The sequence below is a fragment of the Pinus tabuliformis genome, chromosome 3_2, assembly GCF_031772625.1.
Source record: "Pinus tabuliformis cultivar Carrire ecotype Pingquan chromosome 3_2, CPIR1, whole genome shotgun sequence".
Lineage (NCBI taxonomy): Eukaryota > Viridiplantae > Streptophyta > Pinopsida > Pinales > Pinaceae > Pinus > Pinus tabuliformis.
Window position 1 is genome coordinate 969,614,829 of NC_142302.1, and position 21,011 is coordinate 969,635,839.

The following is a 21,011-nucleotide window of genomic DNA, read 5'->3' on the forward strand; positions in this document are numbered from 1 at the left end:
CTCTTATTTTAAGAGGGCCCAATTGGTCCCTCATGTTCCATATATCCATGAATTTATCAGACATTGCGATTGGAGTTGTCTTAGGAAACAATAAGGAAATGATTGATATGTGACTTATTTTATGAACAAAAATCTCTCACCTACAAAATAGAATTATATGGTGACAAAAAAAGAGTTCTAGTAATACATGTAATTAACAGATTTTTTTCATTAAATAACATGTTGTCTAATAATTTTTCACACTCACCATGCATCCATAAAATATTGGATGAATAAACCAATCATGAATGGTAGAGTAACTAGGTGGTTATTATTATTGCAAGAATTTGACATAGCCATCTTAAATAAACCCAGGAACGATAATGTAGTGGTTGATTTTCTTTCAAGAGTAACATCAAATGAGAAAGAGACTCTTGTAGAAGATTCTTTCCCTGATGAATATCTCCTTGCAGTATCTACTAACTCTCCTTGGTTTGTAGATATTGAAAATAACTTGGATGAAGGTAAACTTCCTCATCACTTCTCTCCAAAGGAGCAACATAAGACCATCAAACAAATTTGGATATTCCCGTGGATTGATGGGTGTCCCTTTTACACAGGACTAGATCTTATTATCTGGAGATATGTATGAGAAGACAAGTTCTACGATATATTGAAGGTAGGTTATGATGGTCCTTATGGGGGCCACTTTGCAAACAAGTAGACTAAGTACAAAGTACTTCATCAAGGGTATTATAGGTCCACTATCTTGAAAGATGCCAATAAATATGTGAAGAGATGTAATAGCTCTGAGCACATGAGAAGAACAATGCAATCAGACATTATGCCATTGCAACCACAAATGGTGTTAGAGCCCTATGATAGACGAGCCCTTGATTTTGTGTGGGCCTATTCATCCTCCTTCTTGTCGCAACTCCTACATCATAATATGCATATATTATGCCACAAAATCAATGGAAGCTAAGGAACTCCCAACCACAACTAAAACAATAGTGGTAGAGTTTCTACATAAAGAGATTTTCACTAGGTTCGAGATATCTTGGGAAATATTTATTGATGGAGAATCTCAATTCACTTCAATGTTTGTAGAAGATCTAATGGAGACATACAAGATCAAGCACTGAGTCACAGCACCATACCATATATATTATGCCAATGGATGGGTGGAAGGGATAAATAAGATTCTTGAGGCTATTATCACTAAGACTTATAGACTACACCTCAAGGATTAGACTGATTGACTCCCTAAAATCCTGTGGGCCTATCATAATACATGGAGAACTACTATAGGCTACACACTATATGAATTAGTGTACAGGAAAATAATTATTTTTCCAATCAAGATAGAGACTCAGACACCCATAATAGTAGTGTAACTTGGAATGGATCTATCTGAACCTAAGAAACAAAGGCTCCTCCAGATCAACAAGTAGGATGATCTCTATCATGTTACCTTACACTAGACATTAGTGATACAACACTAGAGAGCATGGAAACACAAAAATTTCATCAAGAAGAAAATATTTAAATCTAGAGACCAAGCTTTGTTATTTGATTCCAAGTTTAAGGATTTTTTAAGGAAAGTTTCTTGTTCAATGGCTCAACCCCTATGAGATAGACACTCTATATTATAGTGGAGCCATAAAAATCCATACCATTGATGAATAGAGAATGCCCCTGATGGAAAACAAATAGACACCTGTGAAAGGAAGCCTTTTTTATGAAAATCAATGATGATGACAATATAGCAACCTATATATTATCCATAAGGGATATATTCCTACTAGGTGAATCATTATCATATTCTATTTTTTTCAAAAAAGAAAAATAAATACATATATAAAAACCCTTAGGGGCATTACTTGGGCACATTTCATGTGAAAACTAGCCTAAGCTGACACATGCCATGTTAAAAAAAGAAAAAGAACTCACGAGTAGAAGGGAATTTCACGATTTCATGATGGTTATATCAAGATACTTCTGCTCATGAACCTATAGTTTCTTTATAGTTTTTCTACCAATAAATTTGTTTTTAGTATATGTAGGAGAGGATGTTGTTGTTGTTGTTGCAACTCCATTACACAACTCTATTGCTGAAAATATGTCAATAAACCCCCATTTCTACAATTTTTTTGTTGTACTCCAATTGTTGCAACCCTAATGTTTCAAATTGGTGAAATGTTGCAAGTCTGGAGCATTGTTGTTGCAACTCCATTGTTTGAATTTTGATAACTAGAACGGGTTACGATGTTTCCTTCTATGACACCATGACCAAATCAAGTTGAAATTCTATCTAAAACTGTTACTACAACTCTAGAGCACCATTGCTATAAATCTAGAACCCTACTGCTACAACTTAGGAATTATGCTACAACTTTTACACTAACATGGATCCAACCTTTTTTGTGGGGCCAACATGCCACATGATGAAGGTACATGGCATGATGACCACTTATGGTAAGTTAGAGAGGTGCACTTTTTGAAAATTGCATGATGAATAACATTGATTGGATTTATCGACTTGACCTTCGATTTGAATTCACTTGCATCACTCATTCTTGTTATCACTCAATGACATAATCACCCCATCAAAAAATCACCCCCTTCCATAATTCAAAATCTCCAACCACCAAACCATTTCATTCAATTTGCAGTCACATTTTGTCTAAGCTTTGAGAAGAAGGAAAAATGGGAGGCTCATTAAACTACAAAGAGATTTCTACTACAAGCATATGACCATAAATGGGATATCGTTCAATGGGATGGATGGATAGAATATGTACACATACTGCAAGGGTATGATGATGAGGTGGCCCTTGAGTTTGAAATGAATTTAAGGGAAGATATATTTGTAGTGGCAAGAAAATTTGTGTAAGTGACTGAGGATGTTTTGTTAAAGTAACAATACTTGCACAAATGGGAGAGAAATGATATTGTCATCAAAGGTAAAAAGATGATATCATGGAACAATTTCTCAAGCTAGGAAAATCCCTATTCAGGAAAGGGGTTGGGTTTGACAAACAATCACTATCAGCTTTGTAAAGAGATGTTGTTGTGGTGGTGCAGAGGTATATAACTTGTGAAGGTTCCTAGGAGGTCATGCATTTACAACACCTCATTTTACTAGACCACTTGCAACATGGTAGGATGGTTAATATGTTTTTCCTTTCAAGGATGTTGCAAATTATGACATTACTTGTGCAAAAATATGGATGACCCAAGGATGCCCTCTCATATCATGTGTTGATAAAACTTTTGGTTGAGCATGCAATACAAAAATAAGGTTGAATATAGGCCAAAGTAGCAAGAGCATTAGAAAATATCACAATTGCTACAACTCCACTTGGAGGAGACACAACTAATACAAATCCACCTTGAGATAGTGTTGTTGTAGCTCTAGAAACTGTAGGTGCTACAAATCCTCAAGTCATAATCTAATAATACATTGTTGCAACTATGCTAGCTACATAATACCCTAGCATTCCAACTAAGGAATGAATCTCTGAGGGTTCTGCTGCAACTCCATAGAAAGATGAGAGTAGTCCTAACAATGATGTCAAGATAATAGGTAGCAAACCCTCATCCAAGAGATTGATAAGAATGACAAAGAGACCAGGATATGTACCCATTCCAAAGAAGAAAAGTACTAGGTATACCCCCATTGTTACAACATAATAAACAAAAGAAGAAACCCTTGCAGCTACACAAGAACCAACTAGGGTGGAAAAATAAAAAGGAGGAGTTGCAAAAAAAGGAGAAACCTCTGCTGCTCCATAAGAACCAACAGAGGTGATTGAAGAAAGAAACCCTACTGATACATAAAAATTAGAAAGAGTGATGGGGGATGATAAATATTTTGTTGGGCATACACTTGATGAAAAATGGGGATAGAAACCTTTGTTGCAACACAAAAACCAACAAGGAAAATTCTATGAGAAGGACTTGCTACGATTGTAGTGGTATGCACATAAGAAGAATAAGAAGTAACCATTCATAGCATTCCTATAGAAGAGGCTACTATTGCTAAAGAACTGAAGAAGACATAAAACATCAGGAAGCATAAAGCAGTAATTACTCCTTGTCTCATGCCTTTATATGAATCCCTTTAATGGAAGAATAATATCTTAGAGAATAAAAGTAGGGAACTTCATACCACCATTAAAATGTTGAGAGATGAACTCAGAGAGGAAAGATATTTTGAGAAACTACACTACCTTTCCCAAGAAACATGTTCCCGTGCTGCAGGGGAACCTCTCACCAAAGTAAGAGAGACGACCAAAACCTACAAAAGATAAACTCAAGAAGTGGTTGTCCAAATAAAAAATAGTAGACCTACCATGATTGAGATATCTACTTAGAAAAATGATAAAATAGTAGAAGAAAAAGACATAGAGGTAGATATTCCTAATATGTGGATGAAAGAGAAATAAGATAGGTCAAATCAACTATTAGCATCATACAAATAAAGGGTGATTCCCTTCAATGACAATCACCAAATATTAGAGGATTGAGAGAGAAATGGGTTAAGTACTTTGAAATGAACAAAATCAGATGGGAAGAAGAAAGAATAGAAGAAAACATTTTTTTTTAGCTGGATAAACAAGTGAATAGATTGGAGATCGAGAATATACAATTTGTATTTTTGGTGGAGTCAACACTTACCTACATGGCTCCCTCTCCACACTATAATATTTTCTTGCAGGAGAAACTTATATTATTCCAAAGAAAATCCATAATGACTAGTAATCCTTTTGAGATCACATCCTCAAATACCTTTTTGAAGGCTCACTATGTATGTACTAATGTGGAAAATAACATGTTATGTGGACTATACTAGCATAATGGCTTATTGTTGCATGATCCAATCTAGAAACTCAACCACTTTTGGGGTGATGTCCAATTGTGGGCATTTGTGTCTTACCTAAGAAACCATGTTGATTGGTCTTACCTAAGCAACCATGCTGGTTGGGCATTTTCTCCTAAGGTTAGGGGAATCTCAATAGAAACCTATGGGTTAGGGTAGAGTATCATAGGCCTTAAAAATTCCTTAACACACATAAGAAATGGGCTAGATCTTCTTCATATATAGAGTTCATGGCTAAAAATAAGCAAGAGGTTATTGCACATTATAGGGCACATATTAGAGGATTAGAGAAGGAAACCATAAAACGATGTAATGAAAGATGGAAACTAGCCAAGGATAAAATTTGACAAAGGGACCCATTTTAATCCCAACAACCCAAAGGTAGAACTAGAGAGAGTGCATAGAGATCTATGGGATAGAAGGATATGTCTAAACTTTCACTACACAGTGATCTAGCTAGCTATCAACCAAGGAATATAGGGAACAACACAAGTTGTCTAAAAGGGAGGAATTTCCCTGTTGGAAGGAAATCCAAGAAAGAGGATGATACTTCCATACATATGAGGTAGAGGGGATTTGTAATGAATTCAGTTGAGGGGAGAGTGCCCAAATTGACATGCTTTTAACAACCTTCTAATACCCTTTTATCCATCTTTTTCTCCTTTTCATCTCATCTTAATTCCTTTTTCATCCATAATGATAAATTTATGGTCAATGTATTTTTATCCTCATAATATACCATTTCATTTCTTATTCTTATGCATTTTTAGAAAATTTCACCTTTTTGTATTGGAAATGGTATATAGGAAACAAGACTACATAGGTACCCTCCAAGTGCAGGTACTAGAACTCTCTCAACATCTATTACAACTCCTTGCAAAGACACAAGTGACATGATCCAAATTTATAAAGGAATGAAATGAAATATATATTTAAACCAAAATCATAGACATATAATGAAACTAAACTTCAATTAATATATAGAAAATACTAAAAGTTGTTTACATGTAGAATGAAAACAAACTAGCTCAAACAATAGTAGCTTATTTCTGAGAAGAGATGTGATGGCTACATGCCTTTTGAACTATGTTATAATGAGGCTCTAAGGAATTTTTTCATGAATAAATAATGAGAAATCCTAAACATCCAAAAACTTAACCCTTGGAGTTGTTCAACGCCAAAAGGTTGCGGGCCCCGATCGGGTTAGTTAGAACATCAACTTCTCGTGGTTGTAACTTTGGCATACGATCTCTATTTTGCATGGATGATAGCCTGTTAGAAAGGTCTATCCGAGGATAAAAAAAAATTGACTACAAATGTGTCTTTGACTCACATTTTCCCGTTTCCCAAATATGACATTTATTGCCTCAAAACGGATCTAAATGTTTAAGACCCAAAAAAATACTACAAATAGAAAATTGTCGAACTAGGACACTGTGTTGAAAAATAAGAAAGTGATAGTAAATAATTGTGGGAGTCCAAGTGGAATAGGAGGGTGGCCACCAATATCCACATGGATTAGTCCTCCCCCCTTAGGAAGCAATGATCCCCATTGCATTGAGTGCCTCCATGAGATGGGGAAACTTCTGTTAAACGTGGTCCATGGTGAGCCACTTGCCTTGGTGTAAGAGCTAACCAAATTTGACAACCTGATACAAGTGGATCATCTATTGATTAGTGTTATTAATCTATGTGTCCATGATCCTATCAGTTGTTTCATGTTCAATGCAATTTGGGTTGAGCTCTATTGGTGTTAGATGCTCAACAATGTCAGATGTGTCCAATACTGGTAGAAAGTATGGCCAAAGGAAGTCTACAATGAATATCGAATGCGGGCCAAGGAATGGGGGAATACTTAGCTTAAAACATTTTCACCCATATCCTTGGTGATGGTGTAAGGTCCATATTAGAGTGGTTGAAGATTTTGATGGGCTCCTGCAATGTGTTCCTTCTACAAATGAAACCAAACCTTGTCGCCCACTTGAAACTTAGTATTATATTTATTCAAGATATCATGAACTCGATAGCATATGTGTTGAATGTGTTCAATAAAATTGATTTCGTTATTAACTCACAATTGAACATGTCCATATTCTTCCTATGTAGTTGCAAGAGGCATTGCAACATCAATGGGATACAATGGTTGAAATCCAAAGCCCACCTAAAATGGGTGACTAGTTGAGCTATGGAGAGCTCTGTTATAGTTATGTTGAAGAGGGGGGAGACTCTCATCCCATGTTCATGGATGATTGGAGTTTTACATGTGCAGTATGTGCACTATCATCTTGTTGACGACCTTTGTCTGCCCATCATTTTGGGAGTGGAAGGCAGTTGACTTGGAGAGCTTGGTATCCATCATTGACCAAAGGCTCAACTATAATGTGTTCAGGAACCTTCTATCCTAATTTTATATGATTGTCTGTGGGATCCCAAAATGTATCCACACTCGTTCGAAGAAGAGCTTGGCAGTGGCTTCTGTTGTGATACTCTTCTTGTAGGAAGCCAATATGGACATCTTAGAAAATCTATCAAATACAAAAAAAACAAAATCATTACCATGCTTTGTAGAAGGAAGGCCATACATATATTCCATGGAGACAGATTCTCGTAGTTGGCTAGGAGTAGGCAGAGAGGTGTACAAACCTTGCTTCTTAATGGTTGACTTGGTGATGGCATAGGCACTGTAGGATCTAATATATTTGCAAAAATCCTATCAGAGTTTTGGCCAATAAAAATACTTTTGTAGTACTGTCACTTTCTTCTCCATGCCAAAGTCCCATGCTACTTAATTGTAATGTGCCTCCAAAATCAACTTGGCACACTTGCTTGAAGGAACATAAAGGTTTCCTACGTTGCATAACAATGCATCCCAGAGGTAGAAGTATGGAACTTTATGTCCTTCCATCAACATCTAGTATGTGGTGGCGAATTCTAGATCGTTTTTCTATAGATACGACCATCCATAAGTGTCATTCCCGCAATATTTGAGAAGAATGATTAGTGCCACAAACGAGGGCTGACTAAGGCAATATGCAATGTGATTGGTGCCACCCTTCTTGTATTTAATGTTCAAATGGAATCGTTGTAGATATGTATATCATTTCTGATGGTGATCATTTTATAACTTTCCATGGATCTGCATAAAGTGGAGAGGTCGATGATCTGTGTGGATGATTGTCTCCTTCCCCAAAATGCAATACTTCCACTGCCAACATGACTGCACGATGGAGTACATCTCCTTATCATAGGTGGGGTATCTCTGAATAGTATCAGAGAGTGTCTCACTATGATAGGCCATTGGATTCCCTTGTTGAGTGAGGATTGCACCAATAGCATTTTCTATTGCATCTATCTTAATCCCAAATGACTATTGTAGATTTAGTAATGTGAGGACTGGTGCAGATATAAGGCAATGTTTCATCTCAATAAATTCCTTTTGTTGTGACCAAGACCAAAAAAACATTGTTTTTCTCCACCCTTAGTAACGTAACTTAAGGGCAAGTGATATGAGAGAATCCCAACATGAATATGTCGTACAAATTAACAAGGCCCAAGAAGTTGTGAAGCTTTGTGAGATTTGTTGAGGCCAACCAAACCCAAATGAATTATATCTTAGTTGGATCCACATGCACACCTTTCTTATCAATAATGTAACACAGATATTGGATCTTGTCCATGCCAAAGGAGAATTTTTCCAAGTTCACACATAGCTTATGCTGTCATAGAGTATCCAGGACCTGTCGAATATGTTGCAAGTTCTCTTCTCAATTCTTGTTGAATATGAGTATATCATTGAGATATTCAACCATGAATGAGTTAGTGAAAGGATGAAATATGTCATTCATCAGCCTCATGAAAGTTTCATGGGAATTAGTCAAACCAAAGGGTATGACCAAACACTTGAAAAGACCCTCCTTGGACTTGAAATAAATCTTCCAGACATCCATCAGTTCTATTGGAACTTGGTGGTAGCCAGACTCAAATCAATATTACTGAAATATTTTCCCCCCTTGAGGTGATAAAGAAGGTCGTTAATCCATGGAATTAGATAACTATTACTAACTTTGATTTTTTCCAAGGCTTGATAATCAATACAAATTCTCCAGGTCCCATCCTTATTTTTCACAAGTATAATTAGGTTCCCATAAAGTGAGGAACTTGGTTGGATGTGCCCTTTTTGTAGTAGCTCTTGGATCTACCACTTGTTTCCTCATTTCCCATAAGAGAGAGGTGATAAATTGGCCCATTAGGTAGAGGTGCGTCGGGGGCCAGATCGATGGAATGCTTGACCTGACAATGCAAAGGTACACTTATGGGTGAGGAGAAGATGTCTTTGTACTCTTCCAAAAACTTATCCATTTTATTCTATCATGCAAAGGAGCCTATGTGGAGGCCATGGATGTGGCCAATATCTTCCCATTACTTTGAGAGTGAATTAGGAGGAAGACAAATTTCCTAGTCTGGGAGATGATCTTATTGCATTACTTAGTAAAGATAAGAGAAATAGCAGTAAGTGGGGCTGCCTCTGGTATCCTATACAATTTTCTGCCCAAAGTAATAATAAAAATATTAGGTTTGGACTCATACAAAACATAACACTTCCACAAGTATAGTTGGCCCAACAAAAAATCACAAACTTTAAGGGGAGCAACATCACAAAATACCTCGTCCATGAAAGGCTTGATGTTGTAGGCTAGGCGAAACTATTGGCTAATGTGGAGATCTCTCCCTTGGTGGAGCCACCCGAGGTTGTATGACTACGGGTGTGGTGTTGTTGGTAGGCCCAAACACTTAAAAACCTCTTTCAAGATGAGGTTCTTTTCACTCTCACTATCAAAAATGAAATGCATTAGAATCCCCTTTACCCACATTTGTGAGAGGAAGAGATGCTCACCTTCCTCTGAATCTTTGAGCTCCTTGTGCTAGACCTTGGTGGTAACAACGATAGCACTGGGTTCCACATAAATTATCTATTTCCCCTTTTTTGGGTTTGGTTTAGAGCCGAAGCCTGCATCTGCCTTTGAAGCTTTTATCTCGGTAACCAACAATTTCTTTGCATGACATTCATTTGTGTTATGAGTGGAGCTCTTGTGGAACTCACACCACTTTCTTTTGTCCTTCTTTGTCTTCCCATTACTATTATTTTATTAGGTATTTAATGGGTTGTCCTAGGTTGTTCCACTTTGGCTCCGTCCTTTGTTCTGCAGTTTGGGGGTGCCCTTGCCTTGTTTTAGATTTATAAAACCAAAGTCTCACTTCTTCTGTTTAAGTTTTTTCTCCATTTGGGTAGCATATCAATATGTTGTGCCAAGCGAGGAGATGTCTAAAAACTCCATCTCCATATGGATGTATTTTGCAGACAACCATGATACTTGAGCACTAGATGACACTCAGAGTCCTTGATACCTAACCTTGTGCACAAAGTATGACAAATATTTGTGAACTTTGGCACATTTTGGTCCCTTTCTTACCGTAGTGTGGTCTATTTTATATATTTGTCTTCGTAAATTTTGATAGGGTAATATTGTTCCTTAATAGCATCCTTAAAATAGTTCCAAGAGGGTGCAATTGAAAACAATGCCAAATCCTTCGTGCTCTTTTTCTCACAGTAAGTTTCCCACTAGTCCTTGACATGGGGGGCAACTTTAAGCAGTGCAAAAATAGCATTCTCTATCGGAAAAATCATGAATTGAAAAATATCATTCCAACAGGCTTAACCAGTTATCTATAACATTTGTATCTATTTGGCCTTCAAATATAGTGATGTCAAAATTAGCTTGTATCTTAAAGGGGAGACACCTCCAAAGGGACTACTGGATGAAGACATGTTGCTTATTGTTAGTTAGCAAAGGATATGGGAAATATCATCCATCATTTCATTCCTCTATTGCTAAAGAGCTTCTTCGAGCAATAATTGATTGGATCTCTTTTTCCCTTTTCTTTCTTTTGGTCTGCCATGGGAGGCCGTCGGGGTCAAAAAAAATTTAGGTCTTGCAAGGGTTCAAGCAATTTGAGTCCCAACTACTTATACCTCGACCTTATTGGGACATGCACAAAAAATAGAGAAAGATCAGACCGCTCTGATACCAATAATCCTGATTTATGAAGGAATGAAATGAAATATATATTTAAACAAAAAACACAAAAATACAGCGAAACTGAACTTCAATTGATAAATAACAAATACTAAAATTGTTTACATGCAAAATGAAATCAAACTAGCTCAAATGATAGAAACTTATCTTTGGCAAGAGATGTGACGACTACATGTCTTCTGAACTGTGTTACAATGATGCTTTGAGGCCTTCTTTTCATGAATAAACAATGAGAAACCCTAAACATCCAAAAACTCAACCCTAGGATATGAAGAGTTAAAAGCTTGTGGGCCTCGATGGGGTTAGTTGGAATGTCAACTTCTCAGGGTTGTAAATTTGGCATACATTCTTCGTTTTATGTACACGATAGCCCATTAGAAAGGTCTATCCAAGGAAAAAACGAATTTGGCTACAAAAGTGACCTTGTCTCACATTTTCCTATTTCCCAAAAAGACGATGTTTAGGACATCAAAATGGATTTGGAAGTTCAAGACCTGAAAAACTATTAAAAATAGAAAACTATCAAAATAGAAAAACATGCTGAAAAATAGGAAATGAATAGGAAACAATGATGGGGGTCCAAGTGGAATAGGCAGGTGGCCACCAATATCCACTTGGATCATGCTACAACTCCTGAGTGTAGTTGTTGCAACTCTGCCTAAGCATAGATGTTGTAACTCTAAGTTGCAGTCATGAGTGCTGCAACTCTGAGTTGTTGTCACCATTGTATCAAATTTTCATGCTACGCATCTCAACTCACCATTACTACAACTCTACATGTTATGATCTCACCACACCATGCTACTAATATCACCTCAATATAATTGTTGCAATTGTCACCACAATTATTGCTGCAACTCTCGCTAAGGCCCATTGCTACAACTCTGGAGAAAGGAAGTTGCATCTCTGTGACAATTGTGCTAGTGCATCAATCAACCAAAAAATTATCACTTATGGATTGGCTAGGCATCCAAAAACTATATTTTCCCATGGAAAAAAAGTGACAAAGGAAAACAGTCACTCAGAAAAATATGATGACTCAATCACCACTTGTTACACAACCAATTGAGCCAGTTTATTTTTGATTTTTGCTAGCTTTTGTAAAATTGGTGTAACTGGATGGAACAACCTGATTCTCATGGTTTTCCATAAAATTCATTGATTAATTTAGATAGAAATCATTATGTATAAAGAACCTTGCTCTCCTTGAGTTGCGTAATCAAAACAAACTAGTTTCTTGGCTCATAAGTCATTTACCATAATTGAATTTCTAGTTTTCCACAATATAAAGTTACATTGCATTCATGTTCAATTTATGATTTTCTAAGCATATAGCATTATACTACTTTTGTAAATTAGTGCCTCATCTAAGGAGGTAGGGAACCCTCCTTATCGAAGTATCGTATGTAGTTATATCATAGTTGTAACATTATTTACAGTTCTACTTATTTCTACAATTACTTTGTTTTTCTTATTTTTGCAACTTTGAATTCTAACTATTGCAACTCTAATATTTCCTATTGTTCAAACTCTGTATTGTAGGTTTACTGTTACAACTCATTTATTAATAATGTTATTATTTATGAACTAATCATTATGATGTGATTTATAAAATAAATCATGACTTAGTTCATTGTTGCAACTCTATGCTAACATTATAATACTCTATTTTATGGAATTGTGATTACTCTGTTTTTTTATTTGGTTCAATTTTACTATTCTATTTACAACATCTGATTCTTGGTTCTATTTCCTTTGCAGACAAAGTGTGGTTCATTAGTTTTTGATCTACTGCATTACATTGCACGTGCACTTGCATTTCTATTACAACAACCAATATCATCTTAATCCTAGAGCAAGTCAGTTGTGATGCTTATGTGATTTACTTTTTACACATGTGAATTTACTTTCCTACAATTCATATTATGTAGTGTGCTCATTACGTTCTTGCAAACTATGGATTGGAATGCAAGTGTGGTGTGGATCGCTTGATGACTTATAAAAGAATCATAATATCTTGCACTATGACATTCATTAGATTACTACAACCTCGGTAACATATAAAAGATTATAATAGCATATATGATGTGCAACAATTCAAAAGTTCCATATGAACCCTAGGTTGATAATCAAATGCATAGTTTTTTTGTTGTTAAGGTAGTTGAAAGGTATGTCTTATTGCATCATCACAATTTTGTATCCATGCAATATGTTTGTTGCATCTATCAAATTAATATCCATGTGATATGTGTATAATATCTTAATATCAACTTTTTCATCAATTATGATATGTATCACATCCCTACACTTTTGATTATGTGATTTAGTATCACATCGTCCAAAAATTTCATTGGACGTGATGTGTATCACATCCCTAAAACATTGGTTTATGCAATGTTGGTGTTGCAACCCTCCATTATTTTGAACCACGTGATACACTACATCTTTTGTAGAATTTATTGCGACCTTAAAACATTTGGATTTACAATGTATCATGCAAAAATATTTTTCTAGCATAATGTATTGCACTCAAAAACTCTTCCCACCTACAACAAAATAGTAAGCTTTTTCCAACTTCCTCATTTCACATGCCAACTATTTTTTATTTTTATTTTTTTGTGTCATAATGTGCCAAACATTTTTGTGGCGCCATGCTTCATATCTTCAAAGGTTTTCTTTCTTGTGTTTCCCATCCATCATGTGCTCTATTGATTGTCATTTGATACATCATAACATTCCTAATTTCTCACCTTAAGCTTTTCTAAGCATTTTCTAAGTGTCTTCTCTACAAAGGGGACTTATTTAAATCTCTTTTTAACATCTTTAAGACACCAATGGTGTCTTTAAGCCTTAGAACCATATTATTTAGACTTGGGAGTAAAGGTAAAGTTAATACTCTTGCTACACAGTCAGGGATTCAAGTCTCAAATCATAGATGCATATATCAATTTCTATATAGTGTCATTTTCATTTAATTTGAGTTAGGCTCTTAAATAAATTCTAAGATATTCTTATTTTAGGATTGACTTCATGATTATAAAATACCAAATAATTCTATTAAACCTTATTCATGTCAAGATCAAATTGAAAATTCTCATACCCACCTCCCAATAGAACTATAATCAAATTGAAAATTCTCATACCCACATCCCAATAAAATTATGCTTTGGTATTAAAATGCTTGAAACTTAAACAATAACCCATCTTATTATCTCCATGAACATACACACAAGAACGAGAGACATTATTCAATATATAAACTTCATCTTCAATATATAAACTTCCTTCTATAGCCATTTATTCTTCATACAAAAAAAAATACAAGCATACCATTTTAATAATTCCTTATAATCATTTGACCTCTTCAGGTTCCTAATAGAATTAATTTGTTTGTCTCCATAAAACTTCTCCTTTCATTCTATAAGTACTAACATTTTATAAATGCAACTTATGCCCATAAGCGTATGACTTTATACTAAAACCCACTTCTAACAATAATTAATATCACGCAAGTCACATTATTCAAAATCAATTGCACGGGCATTAATACACATGTTATATAGACTAAGGCTACTTGAGTGTTGTAACTTAAAGTTCCTAAAAATGTATGCATATGGAAGGTAGTTTAGTTTAGATTTTAAGTACATCAACTTTAATGAAAGTCTTGAAAAATGGACTTGTCTATAAATAACATATATAGTAAATGCAACTTCAGTTTTAATGTAACAAGCCAAAATTCATTACACCCGTGTATATAGAATTTCCTACAACTTGCATTATATTACTTCATACATTTTACTTCACTCAAAGTCATCTCACATCAAATTTCATCTGTCATATAGGTTCCAAGATTTCCATCAAATCCAAAATATACATAGGGCTCAAGATCTTAAAACTTCTCGAGAAAGGATGGATTACAAATTCTACCTAAATTATATAACTAAAAATGCTAAGCTTAGGGAAGTTGTTGGCCAAACACTTAGATATATATTATTTTAGATTAACGAAATTTATTAAGTGATAGGGATTACAAATTTATATTATTATAAGTTTAAGAAATTTTCCCAGTAGAATTTATTAGATTGCGTAAAGAAATAAAAAAATTATATATGTAATTTTTATTTTAAATAAATTTTTATTTTAATTATATACCTATATATACACACATACTAGTGTTGTATTTATTTTTACTCTTTTATAATATATAACACATTTTTTTATAAATTTGATGATTACGAAAGTTTTTAATATTTTTAAATTTTAAATTATATATATGTTAGTGTTGTATTTATTTTTATTTTTTATAATATATAATATATTTTTTATAAGTTTGATGATTATGAAAGCCATGCAAACTCTCTATTTATTGTTTTACTTTTAATTTAATCAACTAATTGATTGGGGGATTTTGATAACATTAATTTCATTGCATCATGTTCTTGTTTTTTTTTTCTTTCTTTGGCGGATAAAAAAACCAGGTAAAGCTATTAGTAGGAGAGAGGTTGGTTTTTTAGTCATGTATTGGTGTTTACATCTTAGGAAAAATAATTTAAAAAATTTACACAAAGGAAATTCATATGTCCTTTTATTTATTCTTACCTCATAAGGACTAATTAAAAAGACCTTTCATTAGGTAGTTTTTTCATATCTTAGTCAAATTATCAATCTCTAATGAAATGTTTGGTGGAGTACATTTAGCAAGTGGATATGAGAGAGATGGGGGATTTTCCAAGCCTCATAATGCCTAAGAAACAATTTCAGCTAGTGGAGGTCCAATAACTTCTAGTGGTGAATATTTGAGAGCTTGTAGTGTTATAGAGATCATTATGGGTATTAAACTAAAGAAGAACAAGAATAGCATTTGAGCAAATGGAATTCAACATTGTGGATCTTGATGGGTACAAATGAGTGTAGTTCAAAGCCACTTACTCACTTCTCCCTCCTCATATTTTTAGAACCTTAAACCCCCAAATACGAAGCCCCTATGAGATGTTTCAATATGTAATATACTCCTTTTTGGGAGGTGCTTTATGTTAATATGGTAGAGTAGAGATTATTGCATACATAACATATGTCTTGAGAGCTCTACACATTAATCAAATAATATTAAAAATATAAATATTATGAGCTTGTTCTCAAGATAGGAAAACTATCTCGGACACACACTCTGTTGGTTGAGAGAATATCTCAACCTCACACAAAAATAAGAGGCTAATTGGTTGGAGAGAATCTCTCAAACCAATTATGCCTCAACAACTAGCTAAACAATATGAACAAACTCCTTCTTGTAGAGACTAGAAATCTACCTGATAATGATCAATTACACAGTCAAATATGATCACACCTAAGAAAAATATGAGGTACATACTCCAACACTCCCCCTTAATGACTACTTGCATTAATATTATTAACTAAGGTATTCATCTACTACTTTTGTGTATTACATGCTCCACTACAACATGAAGAACCTCTTGATCAAAAAAGTTTATCTTTGGTCCAACCTGATGCTTCCACTTGATACCTCGATCATGCGCGCATCACCAAAATATCAATGCACATATAAAGGAACAATCATCCACCGAAATGCATGGGTACCTAACCGTTGCAATGTCTACTAGGATGTCCCTCATGTACATGGTTCATTCAACTTATTGATAAACTCCCCCTAAATATGAAAATTCACCTCTTAGAGTCTATAACTAATATGGTCTACTCAAGTGTATCCAACCTACACATGGTTGAATCTTCAGAGTGTTAAAGAACTATCTCAAAAAAGGCTACTAAACTAAATTATATAAGAACTAATCAAGTCATCAGGGACTGATGATAAAGGGGCATGCATGCCTCTTTAGGTCTTACAATGATATTCCCTTTTCATGTTACGCAGATATAAGTGCATTCAACACACTCTAACTCATGGAGATACCAGGTAGTTCACATATTTTCATGGACCATTATATGAACTTAAACAATAGCATATAGACTTGCCATAATATGTGTGACTCACATAGAAATATGTCCATGATTATGTTATTATTCTACACACCTATACCTACATTTGATTCTCAACTGCTACTGCAACATCTACTGCTACCATAATCGATATCAATTGCTACCATAGTGCTTCCAAAAGAATTGCCTATATTGTCTCTACCACAATAACTATCACCTACTTTCCTTGGATGAAACTCCAAAGATCTCTCCATTGTATTCAGGACCTCTCTGTCCTCCCTGCTATAAACTCATCATTCCACTCCAAAAATTAAGCTTGCAACAAATATTTTGTTTTCTTAAGTGAGAACACTACAACTCACTTTCACCCCACAAAATGATCCTCCTTTCAAATAAAGAACTATCATTAGTACTAATTGAAAAATAATTATACCAATGGCACCTCGTATTAATTGGGAACCTACTATAGTCCATGGTCTAACATCAATCTGACCATTATGACTAATTAATTATCCATCCTATTGACCTACTTCCATCTACTAAGATACATGTGTGTCCTTTATTGTACTTGCTAGTTATCTAGGAAAGTAGTCTCGATACGTGATATATCCAACTCAATCATATATTTTCTTTGCACCTGCAAATTTGGACTTACAATGCACCATTCAAAAATAGCTCAAGGAGCAAATCATGTAGCTAGAACTCATTTTTGACTACTACACTTCTTAATAGACATACTTAGGAATGAATTTACATCATAAAAACATTGCAATAATGCAATGCTAGTAAGAGATACATAACATGAATACCATCTTCCTCTGTTGAAGTTGTTAACATCTTGGGCTACATCATGTGTCTCTACGCCTTTCATCTTGCACATACCAAGATAGTTATCCATCAATGCTTGATCCCACCATTGTTTTCTCACTTGTTTCCTTCATTTGCAACTTTGGCATCTTTGTTCAATCTTCATCTTGGAGCTTCTATACTTCGTAAGGTTATTGTTAAGATGTGATAGTAGAGATTATTACATACACAATAGATGTCTTAAGAGATTTGCATACACAATAGATGTATCAAGTGCTTTACACAATAATCAAATAATGTGACAAAGATAAATACAATGAGCTTTGTCTCATGTCACGAAAACTATCTTGGACACAAACTTTATTGGGTGAGGGAATATCTCAACCTCACACAAAACTAAGTTAACAAGTTGGAGAGAATCAATAATCAAATAATGGGATAAAGATAAATACAGTGAGCTTTGTCTCATGTCACGAAAACTATCTTGGACACACACTTTATTGGGCGAGGAAATATCTCAACCTCACACCAAACTAAGAAGTGAACAACTTGGAGAGAATCTCTCAAACCAACTAGGCTTCAATAACCACCTAAACAATAGGAATAGACTCCAACAACCAACTAAAAATAGGAACAAACTCCTTCTCATAGAAACTAAAACTCTACCTAATAATGACCAATTATACAATCAAATATTATCACACTTAAGAAAAATAAGAACTACATACCCCAATACTCTAGAACATTAGATAATGCACATCATCCTTAATTTCTCTATATTTACAAAGTAAATATAAACATTTTTCTAAATCCATAATTTGTCATTTCTCATATTTTTAACTTATTAAATTAACAAATTATATTTTTATATGCATAAAGATCTATATATTTATTTTGTATAAATAATTATTAAATTGATAAAATCTCATTTCTTTTAACACTTTCATACCACAACTTCTTTATTGTTTTTTTTTAAATCCAAATTTTTAATAGCTAATATTACATCTTGAAATTTATTTATTTCATTTCTCTATATCATTCTACTAATCTTTTATCTCAAATGCAATATCCCAACTTCAATTCTTACTAGAAAGTATAAACAAACATAAATATGTAAAGAAAGATTTTCTACTTTTCCTTATTTCTCTTGATACTTCTCTCAATTAAACATATTATAATGTACGTATTTTTAGAACTCAATTATAATTATTCTTAATTTTAATATATTTTTACATATTCAATATTCCAATTAAGACTCGTCACATTACACAAAAATGTTAGCCACTTTCATCGTTGTATAAGAATTGTTTTCTACATGCTATAAGCATTTATCTACTTAAAAAAGTTTGGGAAGAAGGTTGCTCCCGTCTATTGGAAAAGTATTACATTTTGGAATGTGATACTTTTAGAGACATCAAAAACAGTGAGAAAATTAGCAATACGTTACCTTCAATTCTTTGGCATTATCTTTTTTGTAAAAAGACTGTTAAAAATGGCATTGTCTTTAGTGTGACTTTTTGGAGTTTCCGGTGCTAGAATCCTGCAGAAAAAAATTGTGGTGAAATCTTCATTGTGTTATTTAAACTAGTTTTTTGACTGTATATATGGATTCAGCACCCTGAAAAACCCCTAGAGCACTTCTGTTGTGTAGGTTTACACATCAAACTTGTGATTTCACTGAATTCATGCAGGATTTTAGAAAAATTAGACCGAAAAAACTTCCAAAAAATTACACAAAACAACTCCTTAAAAAATTGAATAAGCTAATCATAAATCGAAGAAGAAAATTGAATTTCAAACAGCAAAAAAAAAAAACTAGTAATCCCATGGATTATTTTTATTCCAGTGGACGTTAAAATATAATTTATAGAGTTCGGAAAATTAAGAAACCTTATTTAACCTTCATCATCTAACGGATACCGTTATCAAACTTTAGTTGCGTAATATGAAAAGTAAACCTTCATACTTGAATCATGCATAGATTTCTGTATTGTGCCGTGGCAAAAACCGTGTCTCTGAGTTACAATCTTCAATCCCTGCACAACGGTAACCAGTTTTCTATTGATTTATTTTGGTTTGTATCTCAGGGATTGAAAGGCGATCGCAGTGGAGAGTTCGAGGAGGCAGTACGCATGACGATAAAATGCATAAATCGCCCTGCAAAATATTTCGCTAAGGCAATATACATGTGTTATTTTTTCTGTATTTGAATCTATGCATACTAATAAATATATTGCCATGACAGCTCCTCATCTTGGATTGTGCAGACAATATATCTCTATGCAAAAGGCGTCAATGGACGTGCAGATGATAATTCTGTAACTCGAGTTATAGTGACGCGCGCTGAGATTGATATGCGGGAAGTTAAAACTGAATTTCTTCGCAAGTATCAAATGCTACTGGACGATGTGATCAAGAACAGTACAGTGGGAAATCATAGGAGCTTTCTGTTGAAACTTATAGACTCCAAGGTTGATGTTTAAAAATATTTCTTCTTAGTATTAGTGAGAAGCTTGTCCAACCTTCCTTTTGGTCCATTTTAGAAACTATTTTTTTTCAAATATTTCAAATAACGAAATAAGCATTGAGGTTCTTGCTTAATCCACTGCTTTCTAAGTCAATAATCTAGAGTCAGTTCACTATTTACTCAAAGGATAACTTCGATGCCTAGGAGTTGTCATTTACTCTATCCCATTGTAGGGAATATTGGTTCATCATGATTCTATAAAGTGTCTCCTTCAGGGTTCCATGATTCCAAGCAGTTGATACTTCATGGTTCCCCTTATTCTATAGGGAGATGGAGAAGATGGTTGAGAAGGACACAAAGGATATCCTTGTCTTTTTTATGTTCAAAAAGAGAAATTCACACATGACATTAAGGAGGATGTGAGTTTGTTGAAAACCAACACCGCTCTTTATGGTTATAAAGATTATCTAGTAACATAGAATTCTATGATTGGTGGCTTATAAAGTATTGAATTGATGGTTGAGAAGGACACAAAGATATTCTTGCCTTTTTTTTAAGGTTTAAAGAGAGAAATTCACACAGGGCAGTGAGAGGAAGTGAGCTTGTTAAAAGCCAATACCCACTCTTTATCTGGTTATGAAGTTTATCTAGTTATATAGTATTATGATTGGTGGCTTATAAAGAATTGAATTAGCTATTTATTCAAATCCAACATCTATACAACATTGGTTTTAACATTCACTAGTGGATAGTGTTAGTCGTTGTTGGAAGCATTTAAATACAATTATTTCAAATATATATATTTTTAATAATAATAATAATAATT

The 21,011-nt window shown here is 34.2% G+C and overlaps 1 protein-coding gene across 1 annotated transcript in view; it reads left to right on the top strand.

The window, feature by feature from the left end:
- Nucleotides 1-20,712, top strand: part of LOC149183862 (annexin Gh1-like) — a 79,769-nt gene extending 59,057 nt beyond the window's left edge. Inside the window, exons 5-6 of the mRNA XM_089418808.1 lie at nt 19,806-19,895; nt 19,986-20,712. Coding sequence (XP_089274934.1) covers nt 19,806-19,895; nt 19,986-20,201 — 306 coding nt within the window. The 3' untranslated portion in view covers nt 20,202-20,712. The remainder of the gene's footprint in view (nt 1-19,805; nt 19,896-19,985) is intronic.
- The last annotated feature ends 299 nt before the right edge of the window (nt 20,713-21,011 follow it).